Below are 20024 nucleotides of genomic sequence, written 5' to 3'. Positions count from 1 at the left end.
TCACTGTGAGCTGGCAAAAACACAACTTATCTTTTAATTAAGGCTTTCCTTCTAGAAATGACTCTGCCCTGCACAGCAACACGAGGCAAGGACTGCGACTCAGAAGAAAGCAGAGACACGTACCCTCTTCTCCATCTCCAGCATGCTGGACCGGTCAGAAGTTTTCTCCTGTTTCTGCTAAGGAAATTAAAAATAGAAAGTGATTAAACCCCAGAGCACTCACAGGGTGCGGCACAAAGGCTGAGAACAGCCCACAGATGCTCCTGCCCGGAGAGGCAGCAAGTCTTTACAGAACCACTCGCTTATTTCTGTGAAAAGCAACAGTCTCTTCTACAGCACCTTCCCTCCCAAGAGTGCCCTTCCAGGAGCTCCCCCTTCCTTTTCCCATCCTGGAACAAGTGTTGGTTCATCACAGCCAGTACTCAGTTCCTCCAGTCAGGACCTGGATTTTCCCTTACCTGGGCTGCTTTTTCCAACTTTGCTTTGATGTCAGCCAGCTCAAGCTGGGCTTCTTGCAGCTTTGACTTCAGCTTCTGATTTTCAGACAGGGCGCTCTCGTATAACTGAGACACAAAAAACAACACCTCAATTACCCAGGTGTTAATTAGTTACCTAACTCAGTTACCTGGTTAATTAACCCCGCCCTGCTGTGCTGCTCTGAGCAGACACGTGCCCTCAGCACTGAGCTGTGGGGTTGCATTTTCTCCCCCACATCAGGAAATGAGAAGAAAGGCAAACAGAACCAGTCTGGATGCTTTACCTGTGTTTTCATAATTCGCATGAAATAAGAAAACAGCAGCTGAATTTTGTAGGGAGTTCAAACACAGCCAAGAGGCAAAGAAAAGGGATGTTTTTAAGTGTAGGTAATTCTTTACTCAGAGGGTGGTGAGGCTGCCCTGAGAAGCAGTGGCTGCCCCATCCTTGGAAGCGTTCAAAGCCAGGTTGGACTTGGAGCAACCTGGTCTGGTGGAAGGTGTCCCTGCCCACGGCAGGGGGTGGAACGAACTGGGCTTTCAGGTCCCTTCCACCCCAAATCATTACGCGATTCCACGAAACAGACAAAACCAAACCAGATTTTTCTCTCTGCCTTCCCACAGACTCTCAGGGCAGGTTTCTGCAGCCACAGGCAGGTTCTGCGGTGCGTGTGGTGACAGCAATACATTTCAAAAAATCCTACTTTTTTATAGTCCCTGTTGCTCTCCTCCTCTGCGCGGCTGCTGAGGGCGGCGAGCCGGTTCTCCCTCCGGCTGTAGGCACTGGAGCGACCGGAGGCACGGTCGCTGTAGGACGAGTCACTGGTGCTGGGGTTTGTAGCTGCTTCCAACCTGGAACAGGGTGAGGATCCAGCACTGGGGAGCTGCTGTAACTTGGAAAAGCCAGCACGGACCCAACTGGGTGGCACTGGAGGCTGTGGCAGTCCTGGCTCTGGGATGGGTGGGAGCAGCTCCACCCACTGCTGCCCAAAACCCACAGCCAGCACCCCATAACAACAGGAAAACATCCCCTGGGCACCAGCCCAGCCCCCATGGGCAGTGATTTCTCATCTCCGTGGTGGGAACAGGCTCCATTTCTAACTGAGGGTTTTTTGTCTCTGCCATTAAATAATTTAGGGAGCAAAGGACAGAAGCAAAGTGGCCCCAGAGCTGAGCTCAGGTAAGAATGCATTCCTCTGTGCTTCAGGGGACAGGGTTTGGCTTCAAAGCCATACAAAAACCTGCTGTCAATAAATACTACACAGGAAAAAAATAAAGAAAAAAAGAAAACTCTTACCTGGAAAGTCTTTCATGCTGAAGGGGAAAAAAAAAGAAAAAGAGAATTAATAATGAGGAGAATTAAAGGTTCTGTTCAACAACTGCAGAGCTGCAAGGCAGCAGCAATTTCCCACCTCTGATACCAGCACCCAGCTCATGCCAGGCTACATAGAGATTTCCCAGCACAAACTAGAAATCTCCAATCCCTGCCTGAATCTTCATCTGCCTCAGCTCCTCTGAAGCATTTCAAGATTTACTTTTTTTTTTTGCTCACCTAAGAAACCTGAACCTCGCTCTTTAATTCCTTATTTCCAGAACTGAAATCCTTTCCTTTGAACCCAAACTGCCCAGGACAGTAATGGATTCCCCATCCCTGGAATTGTTCAAAAAAGATATGGATGTGGCACTTGTGACATGGGTTGGTGGCAAACATGGGGAATGGTTAGCCTCGATGATCTTAGAGGGCTTTCCCAACCTTAATAATTCCATGATTCTATGAATATCCCTCAGAGGCTGGTTGTGGCAAACCACTGTTTTATTAAAAACAGTTTTCTGTTTTTTATTATCCAGTTTTGTGGATTGGACAATTCTTTCCCACACTTGCAGACGTGGGGACCAGCTACCTGCTACCTGCACCTGGTTACTAAGTTTTCAATCCATTCCACACTAAATAGAAGCCTCATCTTGCATCTGATTGAAGACAGGAGTGTCCCCAGGGAAGCTGCAACCCCTGGGCTCTGCAGCACAGCCTCTGATGTGCAACACAGGAGCTGCCCAGCACCAAAGAAATGAACTGAAGGGACCTGGCACCAGTGAAACCTTGTGGATGGACAACACACTCGGCAAATCTGCTGTGTGCAAAGCTGGAAAGGCCAAGCAAGCCCTGCTATGAATCAGCACATTCTCCCTCGAGCTGTGCCCTCAGCTGGGCTCCTGGGTGGGTACAGTGCCAGCCCCACCCTGTAGACATTGGCACCAAAACCCCAAGAGTCCAGCCCAGCCCAGGATTATTTTATTTGCTCTGCCCCTCTCTCTTCTTTGTATCTTACAGGTGAGAAACCTCCTAAGAAAGACAGCAGGTGACCTTCCACCATGGCTAAGCTGCACTGCACCTCCCCAAGCCATGCCAGATTCTGTCTGGGAAGCATCTCAAGGGACTCAGTGCCTGGCAGCTGCCTCATGTCGTGACAGGGACATCTGAGTGCTTGTCCCAACAGCCATGGCTGGTCTCTGGCACGGGGCTGGGGTTACAAAGACAGACCATAAATCCAACCACATCCTGGGCTCATCCCACAGCGTGGACAGCAGAGGAGGGGGGGATTCTGCTCCTCTGCCCTGCTCAGGTGAGACCCCACCTGCAGAGCTGTGTCCAGCTCTGGGGCACAAACAGAAGAAGGATGTGGAGCTGCTGGAGAGAGCTGAGGGTGTTCCAGCCACAGAAGAGAAGGCTTCAGGGACACCTTAGGGTCCCTTCCACTGCCTAAAGAGGCTCCAAGAGAGCTGGAGAAATACTTTGGACAAGGGATGGAGTGACAGGACAAGGGGGAATGGATTCCCACTGTGAGAAGGCAAAGTTAGATGGGATATTGGGAAGGAATTCTTCCCCAGGAGGGTGGGGAGGCCCTGGCACAGGTTGCACAAAGAAGCTGTGGCTGCCCCATCCCTGGAAGTGTCCAGGGCCAGGCTGGATGGGGCTTGGAGCAACCTGGGACAGTGGAACTCCAGGGCAGGGGAGTAGAATGAGATGATCTTTAAGGTCCCTTCCAACCCAAGCCAGTCTGGGTTCTATGAAAGATTTCCCATTTTCAGCCACGCACACACGCTGATCTTTCCACGGTGCTTTGTTAGCTGAGCTTTCAACATTTGCTCCTGAAACCCCTCAGCTCCTTTTGAATTCTGGCCCAGTGATCCAACCTCCCCTGAAGACTGGGAGAAGGGAATTAGGCAGTGATTAACAAGCCTCTTGTTGAAAGTTATTTGTGCACTTTATGCTAATCCCCTTCAGTGGTGACTTTTGTTAGGATGACAAACGGCTGGGTAAGTAATCCACTCCATAGCAAGCCTGAATTTATTTCCACAAACACACCTGCCAATGGATTTGAACAGTGCTGGAAAATCCCCACGTGACTGGGCAAGGCCACGTGGAAACCAGGCAGGTCCCCTCACCAGCCTGGCCACTTGCAGCACAAGGAAAAACCGCTTTTGTTCCCTTTTTTCCCTCCAAAGAAACTAAAATTTCCACAGGCAGGGAGAGCAGGGGCGTGATTCCACAAAGGAATCAAGAAAGGAATCACTTTAAGCATATCCAGCCAAAAGGGGATAAACCCAGGATTACTGTATTTACAACCTTCCTGTGATGGTTTCTGAGATGGACTCGGTCAGACTGGGACTGTCTCTACGTGCCTAAAGGGAAGCAAAGTGCCAGATGAGAGGGGAGGACCCACATCATTCCTGTGCTGCTGCCAGCAGCGAGTAGAGCCACCCTGCAGTGACCTGGAAACATGGAATCACAGCAGCATTCAGCCTGGAAAAGCCCTCTTGGATCACCAAGTCCAACCCTGCCCCCAGGTGTGACATCCACCTGCTTTCTGAACACATCCAGGGATGGTGACTCCACCACTGCCCTGGGCAGCCTCTGCCAGGGTCTGACCAGCCTTTCAGGGAAGAAATTTTCCAAAATATCCAACCTAAACCTTCCCTGGTGCAACTTGAGGCTGTTTCCTCTTGCCCTGTCCCTTGTTCCCTGAGAGCAGAGTTATGATCCCCAGCCGGCTCTCCCTGCTCCTGTCAGGGAGTTGCAGAGCCTGAGGGGATGTGACAGCAGCTGCTGGTGTGCCCCTGCCATAATGGAAGCTGCAGAAGAGTTTTCATCAGCAGATCCTTCTTCCACTTGCTTCTGCCTTCAGGGAAGGAGGTAAGATTTATTTATTTTGCTTTAAATCAGTTCCTGGATCAAGATTTTTCTGGATTTTGCACAAATGCCAGTGTTTGTGCTGGTATTTCAAAGAGTAGTTTACTCAGGTGGTTTGGGGGCTTTTTAAAACGATGGAGGAGAAGCAAAAGTGCTGCATGAAAAATACAAGCTCCACTCTGCACCTTCAGAAAAAGGCCCCAGCTAAAAGAGGTGATGTGGAAAGCAGCACTTCTCAGCACAAAGAGAGGCTTTGAAGCATGAGGGAATGAGCGAAACAAAATGACAACTAAAATCTTCTGCTCCTGGGAGTGGCAGGAGGGGTCTGACAGAGAAAGAGTGAGCCCTGGGTGCAAAAAAACAACAAGTCAGCATGTGCCCATGCGGGCAAGAAGGTCAGTGACACCTGGCTTGTACCAGCACTGGTGTGGCAGCACAACCAGGGCAGTGCCCGTCCCCACGTGCTGGGCACTGCTGAGGACCCACCTCAAATCCTGGGGTCAGATTTGGGCCCCTGGAATTGCTCAAAAAAAAAAACGTGGACATGGCATTTGGGGACGTGGTTTAGTGGTGAACACAGCGGTGCTAAGAGAACAGCTGGACTCGATGATCTTAGAGGGCTTTTCCAAACTGAATGATTCCCTGAAACACTGGACGAGGTGCTTAACAGAGACATCCCTGCCATTTGCTCAAAGACACACAAATCTTCAGAGGCCACAGGGATGTCATATTTTGAGCACAAAACAGCTTCTTTCTAGCTCAGTTCTGCCCTGTGTTTGGCCATGGAACCCTTGGAAACCCTCACCACGTGCTTCCAACCACACCTGCACTGTCAGCGCAGCCACCACCGCTCCTCCCTGCACTGCCCCATCCTAAAACATCCATGAAATATTCATTCAAACTCTATCAGCACTGGCTCCCTGTGGAATTGATGGAAGGAGGTTGTGTCTGCTTGGACATGCTATCCCAGAGCTGGAAACTCCGAGCTCAGAGTGAGAAAGCGAAGGATAAAACTCTCCCTCCTTTATTGCTGGGAAGAGAAGCTGGGGGTGAACAGAGGGAACTGAGGCACCACACGTGCACTTGACCGAGCTGGTGCAAGAAAGGGCTCTTCCTTCGTGATTTTTTCTTGTCAAGGTCAAAAAGGGGATGCTGAGTAACTGCTGTATCCACCTCAGTCACCATCAACAAATACCTTGGGTTTTGTTTTCTTGCCCTGGCAAATTTGGAGCAGCGCTGTCGGTTTTGCCCAGGCTCCTTCATTTCCCTCGGGATCAACATTTGACTAGAAACGTCAAGAGCCAGGGAAGCGTCGGGTTGTGAAATTATCCTTCCACGATCCAAACAGGGTCAGGGCGCTGCAGGGGTTGGGGTGGGGGGGGGGAGGACCCCAGGGAACACACAGTGCTGCAGGCGGATGTCCTGGTTCGGAAAGCAGCACGGCAGCCGAGCCCCCGGCGCTCCCGCCGAGACACCCAAGGGGGACGACTTTTGAAGGAAGATTAAAAAGCACGGAGAACTTGCAGGCAGAAGCTCACAAGCTTCTGGTAATCCTCAGCTCTTGGAGCTCTCACTTGGGAGAGATTCCACCACGTTCCCTCCCGGCCATCTCGTGGTGGGCAGCACGTCCAGGTAGCGCTGGGGTGGTGGGGAACACTGAAGGGGTTCCACTCATTTTGCCAGCTCAGAAATGATCTCAGCCAGGAGGGCTGGCAGGACATCTGGGTCTGAGATGGGATCCAAGAGAAAGGGCGAAGAGCACCACAGAATAATGGAATCACAGGATGGTTTGACCTTAAAGCTCATCTTGTTCCACCCCCTGCTGCGGGCAGGGACACCTTCCAGGTGCTCCAAGCCCCATCCAGCCTGGCCTTGAACACTTCCAGGAATTCTCAGGGTGCTGACATAGGTCAGTCCCAGGGAAAAGGCACAGCTGGGCACTGGCCATGCCTGCACTTGCCTGAAGCACCAGGACGCTGCCCGGTGCCAGGAAAGCCATCTGGGACTGATCTTAAAAATGTGGTTGGATTGTGGAGGGCAGGAGTTTTCCCTAAGAAACTCAGAAACTTTTGCAGCTGTTTGGGAGCTCATTGATGGATAATTAAAACCAAATTCCTCACGGAAGGTTTCGATAAAATGCAGCCCTGAACTGCAGCGCCAAAAGGGGGCTCGGCCACTGCTCCTGCCAGGGCAGACACTGCCCTAATTGCTTCCAGTTGCATTCTGTGGCTGAGATTGGAGCCAGTGAAGGCACAAATCCCCGCTATTTACATTTTTTAAGAAGACTCAGTTAAAAAAGAGAAAAAATTAGATGCTTTGGGAACATTTTTGGTTTCTTTACCTCCAACTGGCCGACCTCAGGACAGTGTACACTTTTTTAAGGGAGTTGTTGAGGAATTAATGCTGGTGTGTTTTGCCTCAGAAACCCTGATCAATGCCTACTATTAATTAACCACCATGTAATGATATCCTGGGGCACAGCTCCAACCCTGCCCTCCCTTAAGCATGAGGGGAAGTTTTAGGAACCCCTCAAATTTTATTCTTGTGCTGGCAAATATCCTCCTGGTGAGTCCTGTTTATTTTAGAAATTAGATGTAAAACAAAGCCAGCTGGTTTGAGGTTCTTTCCCTCTTACATGCAAAGTTACGTAGCTCCTATACCTCCACAGGCTCCAGTGCTGGGCCTGGCTGATGCACAGTGAGCCTGAAACGACAACCTTCCTGAGCTGGAAGGGACCCACAAGGATTGAGTCCAACTCCTGGCCCTTCACAGACACCCTAAACATCCCACCATGTGCCTGAGAGCGTTGTCCAAACACCCCTTGAGCTCCCTGGGGAGTGTGCCCACTGCCCTGGGGAGCTGTTCAGTGCCCAACCACCCTCTGGGGGAAGAACCTTTTTCTGACATCCAGCCTAAACCTCCCCTGACACAGCTCCAGTCACTCCCTTGGGTCCTATCACTGCTCACAGAGAGCAGAGATTAGTGCTTTCTCCCTGCTCCCCCTCATGAGGAATAGCTTCAGATAGATAGCTCCAATAGCTTCAGATCACTCTCACACTGAGGTGCCCAAAACTGCCCCCAGGACTGGAGGTGAGGCTGTACCAGAGCAGAGCACTGCTGAGGGCAGGAATCCTGATGGAGCTGGCACAGCCAGAGCTGAGCTGGGAGGAGGAAAAGGCAGGAGAAAGGCTGTCTGGGACACCTTGGACCATTCCCAATGGGTACAACTCAGGCTGGCGTTCCCCTCCAGCTGAATTTGTCACAACAGTCAGGGATGGCTGGGGTCAAGTTTGGTTTTCTAGTGGGTGCAGAATAATTCGAAGGTCTGGCTGGAGTCTGCTTTTGAGAATTATTTTGAGGTTGTTGCCTCCCTCAGAAAGCTGCTCCTCTGACCTGAGAGCCGTGGTTTGTGCAGCATCCCCTCAGCTCCACCGGGGTGATGAATGTGCTGCTTCCAGCTCGAGCTTTGCAATCGTGCAAATGCAAGGATTCCAAAATCCCATGGATATGATTAATAATCCAGCGCAGCCAAACCACCTCCACGTAACCTCCAACTCCCCAAAGCCTGATGCAAAATATGTTTTCTTGAGCTATAAATCAATAAACTTTGCTTAAGAAAAAAGTGCTGTTACTGAAGCATAATATTAAAAGCTTCTCCAAGATGGAACAGTGGTTCTGGCAGCTCCCAGCGTTTTCAGCACGACTAGCACAGATTTATTCCCAAACAAACACCCAGGGCTGTGAGGGGCCGAGGGCCACATCTCCTGCCATTCCAAACATGCTGAGCTGGACGCTGGTCTGTGCCATTTGTGCCATGGCCAGCCTGTGCCTCGGTGCCCCAAACCCCTCCCACGGCCCATGGGCTTTTCCAGCAGCTGCAGTTTATTCCCACCGTCCCTTGGGGATGAAACTCGCCACGTAAAACTTCAGGCTTGGATCGGATTTTAATTTAGTAAAGGCCAAAATGCTGAAACTCAGGGTTTGTTGCTCTTTTTTTTTTTTTTTTTCCCCTCCTTCTTTTCTAAGGGATCAAATTTTATTGGTGAGAAATTTAATTTTGCAAAGCGACGTGATCTTGGACAAAACTCTCCAGACATGAGGAAATAAAAACTGAATGGCCAACTGACACGAGAGGAGATTTCTGCTCCTAAATTTCTTCCAGATGAGAATGCCACATGTCTGCAGGAACCCCTTCCCTGCCCTGCAAACACATCCCTGGTGGGATGATCTCAGGTGTTTCATCAAAGATTTAAATACCTGTCACCAGAAGAAGAACCCGACCCCCATCCAGCAGTCCTGGGTTAATGGTTGGACTCAGTGATCTTAGAGGGCTTTTCCAACCTTACTGGTCCCATGTTTCCATTGATTCTAGGCACCATCTCCCAGGAATGGCACAGGTGGAGCTGCCAGTGTACAGGGAAATGAAAGGACTGGGCTCTTGTGCGTCTTCTAGCCCTGTGTTTGATGGGTTGGTGTTCATTTTATGATAAACAAACTCTGATGGGCTCCTGCCAGGGAAGCAGACAGTGGTTTCCAGCTCAGCAGGATGGAGTGGTTTGCTGCCCACAGAGGTTCCACCCACTCTCCCCATCACTTCCGTGGCCGCTCATTCCCATCCAGCAGCACCTCCCCGTTTCTGTGTCCCTGGTTTTGTGGCTGTACCATGAGCTGACCCAAATTACAGGTATCTTCTTTCTCCTCCTCCCTTCTCCCCCTTTAGAGCCCCGACTGATTCTCTGCTCTGGTGCAACCTCAGGTTGTTCCCTGACCTTCTGACCCCTCTGCCCTGCAGGGGTTTCAAGGCTGATCTGTCCCAAGGGATTGCCCTTGGGCTGCTTAACCAGCTTCTCCAAAGGCACCACCACTGACTGACCAGGCAGCTGAGGGTCAGAGAGGCATTTTAAATGAGGCTGTAGCGTTACACCAGATCCTTTCCAAATCATCCACGACCACTCAGAGCCTTAAACAGTTAACAGACTCGCTGCTCCAGCTTTGGCTCGGATCGGTTCTGCTGCTGGGGAGCGAGGAGAGCTGAAGGAAGTTCAGCCGCAGGGACAGAAGGCGCTCACCCCACGGGTCACAGCACGTGCCCTGACCCATCTTGTTTATACATCCAAATGCAGGAGCATCGTCTGGCTACTGAGTCACAGCAGGGAACATCTCACGGGTGGTGCCCTGAGAACGACCAGAAGTTCCCGATGCGCTTCCAGATATGGACATTTACGGAGGAAGACTCAAAAAAAAAGCCCCAGAACAAACAGAACGCAGAAGGATTTCATCCTGATACTCATCCGAGAACACAAGGCTTGAGGAACAACCAGGGATAAACAAAGCAGGGTGCTGGAGAACACAATTAACTAAGGTTAACTGCCTTAAAGTTCTAGTATCCCACATTTTTGTTGGCTGCTGGGAGAAGAGGGAATAATTTTCACAAACTGTAACTAGCCAGCAATCCAGAAACTAGACAGAAAGTGCCATGAGACAATTTATTTGACTCCGTTTCAATTTATGCAGCATCACTTTTATCACAACCAGACGAGTCCAAGCCACCAAATGGAAACTCAGGAAGATAAAGTTTCCCGGAGAAATATTTTCGTAACACTTTTTATTCCCTAACGCACTTGCAGCAGCGGCACAGCAGATTAAATGATTCACAGAGGAAAACCCCATGTGAGAATAAACCTGTGGTCAGGAATATCCGAAACAGGATGGAACCTGTTGCAAAAAAATACCACGGAGCAAAAGCTGACTGTCTGGCACATTTACATTCCAAACTCCAGGAAGGCCATAATCCAACCAGGCATTTCTAGAGACCCCTCAGCACTCTAGGACATCGACTTTTTACACGGGAAAGAGACAGGAAAAGTGGGGGGACAGTTTTAAGCTAAAAGAGGAGAAATTTAGATTGAATGTTGGGAAGAAATCCTGCCCTGTGAGAGTGGGGAGGCCCTGGCATGGGTTGCTCAGAGAAGCTGTGGCTGCCCCACCCCTGGAAGTGTCCAAGGCCAGGTTGGAGCAATCTGGGATAGCAGAAGGTGTCCCTGCTCATGACAGGGAATGGAACAAGATGAACTTTAAGGTCCCTTTTCCAACCCAAACCATTCTGGGCTTCTCTAAGATCACTTATTCATTAATACCCAGCCCTTTTGTCGTGGTTTGTGTGCTGAGCACTGGCAGCTCAGCCCCTCACATTTTCTGCACATTAGCCTTTCTTTTTCCTTTAAGCTTTGTTTTGTATTCCACACGTACATGTCCACACCACCCTACCCAGGCTCGGTGCATCTGCTGCCATGGTAATCACTGCTCTGAGCACCGTGGGCTCCGTGTGGAGGCTCGTTAACAGAGGCAGAGATTTGGGAACTGCTGCTTTTTCCACTCAAGCATTACTATCAAGTGACTCGGTGGAAACGCACGGCCCATAAAAGGTGATGCTCCTGCATCCAATATTCCACCCAGAGCGGCTCCTTCAGACGCTCAGATCAGAGGCAGAATAAAATCAATCAGGGCAGACCACTGAGTACACTTAGGGCTTTATTGCTGAGCCCTTCCTGACAAAAATTCAGCTGGAAAGCTCAGGTTATAGGCACTGAGGGTGGCTTAATGAGGGAGTGACTAATGCCAGAGGGAAAGAGCCTTGTAGTGAAACCGTGAATACGGGCAGAACAAGAAGAATTATGTAAAGCCTCTCGAGGAGCAAGTAAGAACCATCAAGTGGCTACTTGACAACCAGGCTGGGTGGAGAAGGGACTGAGAGCAGCCCTGAGGGGAAGGACTTGGGGGTGGTGCTGGATGAGAAGCTCAACACGCCCCAGCTGGGTGTGCTTGGACCGAGAAACCCCCCGTGCCCTGGGCTGATCCCACAGCAGGGGAGGGGGGAATTCTGCTCCTCTGCCCCCTCAGGTAAAACCCCCATCCCTGCAGAGCTGCCTCCAGCCATGGAGTCCCAACATCAGAAGGATGTGGAGCTGCTGGAGCCCCTCTGCTCTGGAGCCAGGCTGGGAGAGCTGGGGGTGTTCAGACTGGAGAAGAGAAGGAGGAGAGAGGAGACCTCAGAACCCCTCCCAGTGCCTAAAGGAGCTCCAAGAGAGCTGAAGAGGGACTTGGACAAGGGATGGAGGGACAGGACAAGGGGGAATGGCTTCCCACTGCCAGAGGGCAGGGATAGATGGGATATTGGGAAGGAATTCTTCCCTGGGAGGGTGGGGAGGTCCTGGCACAGGTTGCCCAGAGAAGCTGTGGCTGCCCCATCCCTGGAAGTGTCCAAGGCCAGGTTGGACAGGGCTTGGAGCAACCTGGGCTGGTGGAAGGTGTCCCTGTCCATCCCAGAGGGTGGGACTGGATGAGCTGCAAGGTCCCTTCCAGTCCAAACCGGTCTGGGATTCTAAGCAATGGCAGCCACACAAATTCAGCTGCTGTTGAACCAGCAGCCCCCACACATCAACGAGGGGTTTAAGCTTTGATTATCTCTTTTACAGCAAACAATACTGGATGACAAATCAAGAAGGAGCAGTTTATAAAAGAAGGGAAGGTTTATTGACAAAGAGTTGGGAAACAACTGAAAAGCTGTAACTGCAGTTTGTGCAGGAAGTTGGGAATGTGCATTCTCCTTTGGTTTTCCCACCTGACTGATATCCCATGGAGAAGGGATAAGGGTTATCAAGCACCAGAATAAACAGATGGATGAGCCCAAACACAAACTATGGGGTATTTCCTATGAAAAAAATAACTGGCCCAGCATAAATAGGAATAAAAAGAAATATTCAGTTCTTGCCTTCCAATCCTGCCATTTATTTGCTTAATTGCTCACCACAGGTTTCATCCCATCAGCTGCCTATTGCGCCCTTGGAACTGATCGTGGGAAGAATATTTTTCTGAGGAAGAGAAACCCCAAGCTAAAGCAGTGTGGGGCAAAATGTAATGAAAAGGTCCCCACTGCCAAAAACCTTGTGCCAAATAATGGGATGATCTGAATTGATTTCAAAGGGGTTTGACTTTCCTCTTTTGAGCAACATCCTCATTAAAGCAACATTTACCCTGGGGGATTTACAGGATTTGCTGGGCTGTTTCTGTATGGTGACTACAGTTCTGGGCTCTTCTGCTGTGACACAAGGAGTTAGGTATTTTACCTCGTGGAGGTTCCAGGGCAATGGGACAGTTCTGGCCTGGCACAGAGTTGGGGTCACACAGCAACACCCTGCTCTCACCACAGCCTCCTGTGCAGGGTTATTCACTCTCTTATGATCTGTATGAGTTCAGTGCAAAGTGCTCCCCCTCCTCATTGGTGCATTTGGGGAGATTCCACCAACTAAAGGTGGAAAAGCCCCAGGCAGTATTATCCCAACTCCCAAGAAGGAGCATTCCAAACAGCAGTGCAAGTGCAGAGGGAATGCCATAGGAAACTGCTTGGCAAATGACATTTAATGCAGCTGTTTGGCACCCACACCTCGATAAATCAAACCTCCTTTGCTCTGTCTGGTTCTCCAAGAGATTTTTCCCCTGTCTGCACCACGTGTGAGGCTCCTGCCTGCTCATGTGTTCTCGCACCTCTGCTCAGATGGGAATGTTTAGAGCCCACAGCTCTGCTGGCATCAATCTTGACTGGATGGAAAGATAGAAGACTCCAAGATACCACATTCCTACCCATTTTAGAAGGGCTGGTGGCTCCCTGCAGCACAGACCTGTTACTGTGGGCATGGGGGAGTGAGGGTGGGGGGGGGATAAACACGTGGGACAAATCCATAGGAAACCACACTCTGTTATTGCTGCTGCTCGTGGCAAAATTACGTTGTCTTGGAGAAAGGGTTAACACAGATCCCTGTTTTAGCCTGAAGTCAATCCTTCCCTAATTAGCCTTTTAAGGCATGGGCTATTTCCATAACCCAGATAGCACCAGGGCTGTTTCCTGCACTGACTCTGAGCCGATGCTGCTGCATTTCCCCCCTGGTTTCTCCCCATGGATGCTCTGGAGTCACAGCTGGCATTGCCATTACCACTGCAGGAATCACAAAGATTTCTGTGCTCACGTGCTGGCTTTCATCAAAACCCCACTGCCACAAGAAGCTCTACTCCAGGCACTCCCACTGCCACCTGGACCTTTCTGTACCCAGCCTAGAGCAGCCACCACCTTCTGCAACACCCACGAACCCCCAGGAGCCTGGGATTCCACCATGGCCGTGGACAGAGAAACCAGCACCTCCTGTGAGTCTGCTCTGGACACACGGCAGTCACGGCTCCTGGGAGATGTTTGTCACCCCTTCACATGTCCAGATGCGTAAGAGGGGGGTGGAAATGACTTAGTCTGTGTTCACTGAACACGACTGACCTTAAAAACTTGTGTTTTGAAAGAAATTAAACCATTTTCAGCACACTTGGAAGGTTCTCCACCTGTCACCAGGCTGGTGATCGACACTGTGGCCGTTCAGTGAGGAATGGTAATTGCTCATCACAGCAGTGATGAGCAAAGTCCATCCAAGCACACGGGATAGTTTTAGATTATCTAAATCCCCTCAGAGACACTCCAACAGTGTGCAGGTGGAAGGAAACACAGACCCTGCTCCTGCATCACAGAAAACAGCCCAGGACAAACAAGCAGCCAGAGAAGCCTTGAGGCTGAAGTTCCCAAGGTCAGGAGCTGCTCCCATTAACGCCACGGCAGTGGGTTAAAACCCTTTGTACATATTTCGGGCTCCTTCCAGACCAAGATCTGTCCCTGCCAATGGAGCAGACAATGCATATCTGATTTGAGCAAACACCAGTACTGGGATTAATTTAATGCTCCCATCTAAAATTAGCCTGGCTGTTAAAAACTAATTCCTCCAGGCTTTGACTCCGGCATGATAATATTTCTTGATGGCAAAGAGGCTGCCCTGTACAATGATACGGACCTGGAGGGTTTGTGACAAGCTCTTCCATGACTCCAGAGCTATTACACTGTTAGGAAGCGTTCCCAGCTTTCCAACACCTTGGGAGACAGGGACAGCAGCTCCGGTTTGCAGAAGAAAGGTGCTGTCTACCTTGACTTGCCTCCTACAGATGGTTCTCTTCACTTTTTTGGTGGTGTTGAAATTACAGAACCACAGCACAGGCCAGCTCAGCCCCAGGGTGGAAAGCTGGACACAAACCTTGTTTCACCAGCAGTATCAAAGTGTTTATGGAAAAAGTGCAGCTTAACAAGCTGGTCAAGTTGTGCCTCATTTTCACTGGGGAGCTTTTTATCCAGCAACAGCCGAGCAGGAGAGCCACGTTCCAGGACAGGGGGAAACTACCACCCCAGCAACTCCCTACACCACTAACACAGCTAATCCCAGGGCAGGGACTCTGACAGCTGCTTAAAACCTGTTGCTGCAGAGGCACCTTCCCAAGTTTCATTTCAACCATCCTCTTTCCTAAGGAAACCACAGCCGCAGGTCTCCGAGGGTAGGACAACAAACCGCCACCGCCAGGCTCCACGTGGAGCACGTGCTGAGCTGGGTAATACAGAAAGGAAAAAGCTGCTTACTCTGAGTGTCTTTGCGATCGGGGAAGGAGAGGACGGGGGAGAGTCTGACTGAGCCTTCCTGCTCCGAGTGTATTCCTTACTCCTGGTGTACAGGGACGACATGGCCTCGCGGGCTGGGTGTCTTTGAGAAGCAACACCAGTTCTTGCTCTCCTGTCGCTCTTACGGCGCTGGGCAGGTCCTTCTTCCAAGGTCAGAACAAACTAATTAAACTATTCACGGCTCTGGTAATTAAACCCTGCTGTTTGAGTGTATAATTTTAGGCATTAATCTGCTGCAGGGAGAGCTGAGGCTCCACAATGTTTCTTGTCCGAGCAGAAGAAGAGAAGGTGTCAAGGACTCGCTGTGCTCCGGCGCCAGGTGCTGCTCCGTGTCAGCCTCACCGCCCCGACCCCGTCCCGACTTCTCCGCCAAAGGACATTTCCCCTTGTCCAGAGTGGTGGATCTATCTCCCCCCAAGAACTGCAGGAGGCAAAAACTCCCAGCTCAAGAAGAGAGCTGGAAAACCGGCTGGGTTTCTCTAGACACGAAACTTTTGCCAAAAAAAAAAAAAAAAGAAAAAAAAGAAAAAAGAAAAAAAGAAAAAGGCAAAAAAAAAAGGGAAAGGAAAAGCAAAGCCTGATTTACTCCGGAGCGCGGCCGCGAGCTCTGCCCTCGCTGTGTGGAGCTGCACGCTCTGAGCGAAACACAAAAGCATAAATCAGGAACAAACGCTGGTTTGGAAAGGGGCAGTCCAGCTGAAGTTGGGTTTTGTTCCATCCTCCTCCTCCTCCTCCTCCTCCCGGCGCCGTTACCCGCGCACAGGCTTCTCCGTCCCTCCCGCCGCTGCCTTCTGACATTCCAGATCCTGACTCGCTCTGCGAGGAATGCTGGAGGGCAGCCAGCAGCAGCGATTCACTTTCAGCTTGGGATTTGGGCTGCCAAATTGGGTTTGGGATTGGGCTTGGGATTTGGGCAGGGAAAAAAAAAGAAAAAAAAAAAGAGATGGGGAGAAAAGAGAATCCCTCCCCAGCTCCCAGGGCCTGCTGGGCTGCGAGTGGGATGTCGAGGTGAATCGACCTTTGCAAAGCCCGAATTCCAGGAGGCTGCGACAAAGGGAGATGATTTAAAGGGCATGGAGCAGCTCATGCCATGAAAGGGAGGACACACTCTGGCAGCACAAGAGGATTTTTGTTGTTTGCTCACAAGCCTGTTTGAGCTGTGACAGGGCGGCACGGAGCTTGTGTAATGTACACTGGTTCGAGGGAGTGTTCGGGATCAAGGAGAAGGGAGAGAGGAGCTTGGAGGGAAGGACAGAGGGTGTGGAGAGCATGCACCTCTCCCGAACTCCCAGCTCTCTGCCAAGCTCTGCTGCTGCACAAGCTCAGTGGGAAGTGGCAGGACTGCTCTCTGCGAAGGCAAGCGCGTGTCCCTCACGTCACATCGAGGTAAGCCCACGGGATGTTCATTTGAAAAATGTCCTCAAATCACCATGAATGATTTAGTAGCTCACAGAATCATACAGAATCACACAAAACCACAGACTGTTTGGGGTTGGAAGAAACCTTGAGATCATCCACTCCAACGCCCCTGCCAAGGCAGGGTCACCTGGAGCAGCTGACACAGGAGCGCCTCCAGCTCTTACACACAAAGTCCATCTTGGAGCCATGAGGTTGAAAATCTATGATTTTCATTGCTGGAAAAGCATCAGCCCAGTTATCTGCACTAGACCAGTTCCAGTAAGGCTCAGCTGAATTCATTCACACCCACTCAACCTGGCCACTGACTGAGTCATGGGGTGCCTGGGGTCACCCCATCCATGTCCTGATCCAGCTCACAGACTGCTTAACATCAAACAATTCCTACCAAGGCCAGGTTGGATGGGGTTTGGAACACCCTGTTCTACTGGAAGGTGTTCCTGCCCATGGCAGGGGGGTGGAACAAGGTGAGCTTTAAGGTCCTGTCCAACCCAAACCATTCTGCAAAGTGCAGAACAATATCTACATAAAAATATTGTAAGAGTATTCCCCCACTCTCATTGCTCTGAAGTACTGCCCCTTTCTGCGCCCTGCCTGGTGATTTCACCGGCACACAGCTGGGCAAAAGGGGCTCGGAAGAGCAGCTGCAGTAATTTCTCCTGCCATCCAGCATCCTCACTCTCCAGGGGCAATGCAGCATTGCTGAGCAACCAGGGAGAGTGGGAGACAGGGCTGTTGGATTGTCCTGCACTAAGAGAGTCACGGTGAGATCAGCTTTCTACTTGATATTCATCATGAGGAAGGAGGGGACTTGTCATCCACCGACTGCAGCAGGGGGAGGAAAAAGGTTTGAAGAGGTCTAATTCTGCCTGGTAATACCTCTGCATTCCCGTTTAAAGGTATGGAAATGAAGTCCAGACACACAAGAAAGCAGTGACAGGCACCCCACTGCTCCAGGAGGCTGGGGCAGGACCTTGATCTTTCCAGCCTCCATCTGTTGCTCTCATCACCCACCTCTCCCCACGTCTGGAGCCCAACTCTGCTGTACAACAAGGTAATTCAGACATTTTAAATGCATATTTATAGACCCTGCACACAGGGGTGATCCTTTCACACCAGTTCTCAGTTTCTGGGGTTTCAAAACAGTGTAAGTGAAACTGGGCAAACCCGTGTGGCCAGCAGTGCTCTGGGGTGTCCCAATCCCAGCTCCCAGGCTGCCAGAGCCCAGCTTAGTCACAAAGGTGGAGTTACACAGCTCAGAATTGCAGGGCTTGGCTTCCCCTCCCATCCCAAACAATCTGTTGTCACATCCCTCCACGGTCGTGCTTCTGCTGAGGAGGGGCCAGAAAGCTCTAAAATCAGCATTTTGGTAAAGAACTCGCAGCCCAAAACCAAAACACAGCCTGAACTATTCCCTACTAATTAAAAGTTAATTAGTCATCCCGTGCAGATCTCTCACAGACTGAGTGGACAGTAACTCACTAGAGAGAAAGGAAGGTCTGATTAGGCAGGAGACAGAGAGCAGCATGAGATGCAATATGGCAAAACACGATGTTTTTCATCATTATTCCAATAAATGCCTGATTTAGGGGGTTCTTCCTGCTGCTTTGTACACTTGTCCCCTGAGGAAGATGAAACACAAGGCTCCTTCGCTGCTGTTCCTCACAGCCTGAGCTTTGTCATGCTCAAGGTCGTGGTTTAGATCTGACTGTTCCTGTCTGTTCAGGAGATTCCTCAGTAGGAACCAGGCTGGTACCTGCTCTAGCTGTGGTGCTGTGCACTTTGCTAAAGGATATTTATACAGCCTCCAGAAAGACATGCAAAAAAACCCCACCTTCCATGAGCATTTTCATCAGCACAGCACACAAACCCCTAAGACTGCCTGCACCTTCACTCCATGCTGTGGCTTATTTCTGGGTAAAATCACCTTAGAGCTCCTCCTCATCTTGGACTAAGGCAGCACAACTGTACTGCAGCATAATGTCTTTGTTTTATTTATATGAAGTAGTTTATTCCTGTAGTTAGAGCTGTGGTCTTGGCTATGATCACTCTTCAGACACCTTCACCCAGAAAGTGGTCACAGCATTAAGGCTGACAGAGCTCAAGGAGTGTTTGGATAATGCTCTGAGGGACAGGGTGTTGTTGGGGTGTCCTGAGCAGGGCCAGGAGTTGGACTCGATGGTCCTTGTGGGTCCTTTCCAAGTCAGGAGATTCCATGATCTTTCCTTGTCCATTCAGGTGTCTGTCCTCTCCCTTTCTTTGGTGATGACACCTGTGTTTGTAACCCCATTTTTAAAATTAGACAGGAGAACCCATAACCAAGAAAATGACGTACCAGAAATAGGATGAAGCCCTGAGCTAAATATTTGAGAGGAACACACAAACACCCCTTTCATCTGTGCTGAAAATCTTCACCTACAGAACATGATGCTGGTAAAATAAACATCAGCAGCACTGTAACATTTTAACCTGCAGCAGACAAAACTGGGAAACAAAGGTGGGAAGTTGAAGCCAGAGCTGCAGAGTGATGCTCAGGGGTGATCTGAGAGTGCAGAGGAGGAGGAGCCCTCTTGGGAGCCCAGAATTCTAATAAAACTTGAAGAATGAGAGTAGTTGGTATTTTTGGAATGAATTATCCCAAAGCTGTATCTTTAATGTCCTAGCTGTCATTTTCCACACCAGGTATAACACACAGCCTTGCACCCCACTGAATTAATTCCCATCCAGCTGACTTCTTTCATGCACAGCCAAACCTCCCCTATCTCCCAGCACAGGAGAGCATGTTGGTGTCTCCAGCTACACAAGGCTCAGCTGGAGCAGGAAACACAAACTGGGCCCACACAGCTCCAGGACATTCTTCCCACTGTGACCTTCCCTCGGGGCTTCCCACAGCCAGGCACCATCCCTGTTCCACCACACAACCCTGCAGACCACCAAGCAGGGGGAAGGTGGCATCCAACGCTCCTCCACATACAACTGGGCAAAGTTTAATAAATCCTGTGATTCCTTTCGCCTCAGAATGTCACATGCGTTCTTTGTGCATCCTAAATGGCACCAGTGCTCTGGCCCTGGAAGAGGAGCTTGCCTCACATTTGTCTCCCACTCCATCTGAATTGGCCCAAGTGCAAAGGAAAAGCCTGTTGGGCTGTTGGGTTTGCCACAGGAACAGCTTTGGTTACACACACAGGGCTCCACAGTCAGAGGAAGGATTACAGTCCCTGCTCACTACACCAGGATACCAGTCACTGTTTCTTCTACAGGGCATCTTGCAGTAAAAAGTCTCTAGAATATTACCAAAAATTTGGAAAGCAATTCACCTGGAAACAAAAGGCTTAGCCTTGTTAACCCTCCTGCTCTCTCCCCTTTATTCACTGCACCCACTGCTCTCTGTGCAAAGAAATTCTGCTGG

At 50.3% G+C, this 20024-nt stretch overlaps 1 protein-coding gene across 8 annotated transcripts in view; it reads right to left on the bottom strand.

Annotated features, from left to right (window-relative positions):
* The window catches only part of PPP1R12B (protein phosphatase 1 regulatory subunit 12B), a 112139-nt gene that overhangs the window by 11707 nt on the left and 80408 nt on the right, over positions 1-20024 (bottom strand). For 6 of the 8 annotated variants that reach the window (XM_027898119.1, XM_027898122.1, XM_027898123.1 and 3 more), the window contains 4 exons: positions 1771-1787; positions 1178-1325; positions 459-563; positions 124-177 (listed from right to left, as the gene is read on the bottom strand). In XM_027898119.1, the coding sequence (XP_027753920.1) occupies positions 124-177; positions 459-563; positions 1178-1325; positions 1771-1787 (324 nt within the window). Of the gene's footprint in view, positions 1-123; positions 178-458; positions 564-1177; positions 1332-1770; positions 1788-15160; positions 15706-20024 lie in introns of those variants that run through there. The other 2 variants (XM_027898128.1, XM_027898121.1) reach the window with 2 other exon arrangements.

Source organism: Empidonax traillii, unplaced genomic scaffold (assembly GCF_003031625.1).
Source record: "Empidonax traillii isolate 1590-97213 ecotype Southwest subspecies unplaced genomic scaffold, ASM303162v1 scaffold579:size954524, whole genome shotgun sequence".
NCBI classification, from domain to species: domain Eukaryota; kingdom Metazoa; phylum Chordata; class Aves; order Passeriformes; family Tyrannidae; genus Empidonax; species Empidonax traillii.
This window is presented reverse-complemented; position numbering and strand designations above follow the sequence as displayed.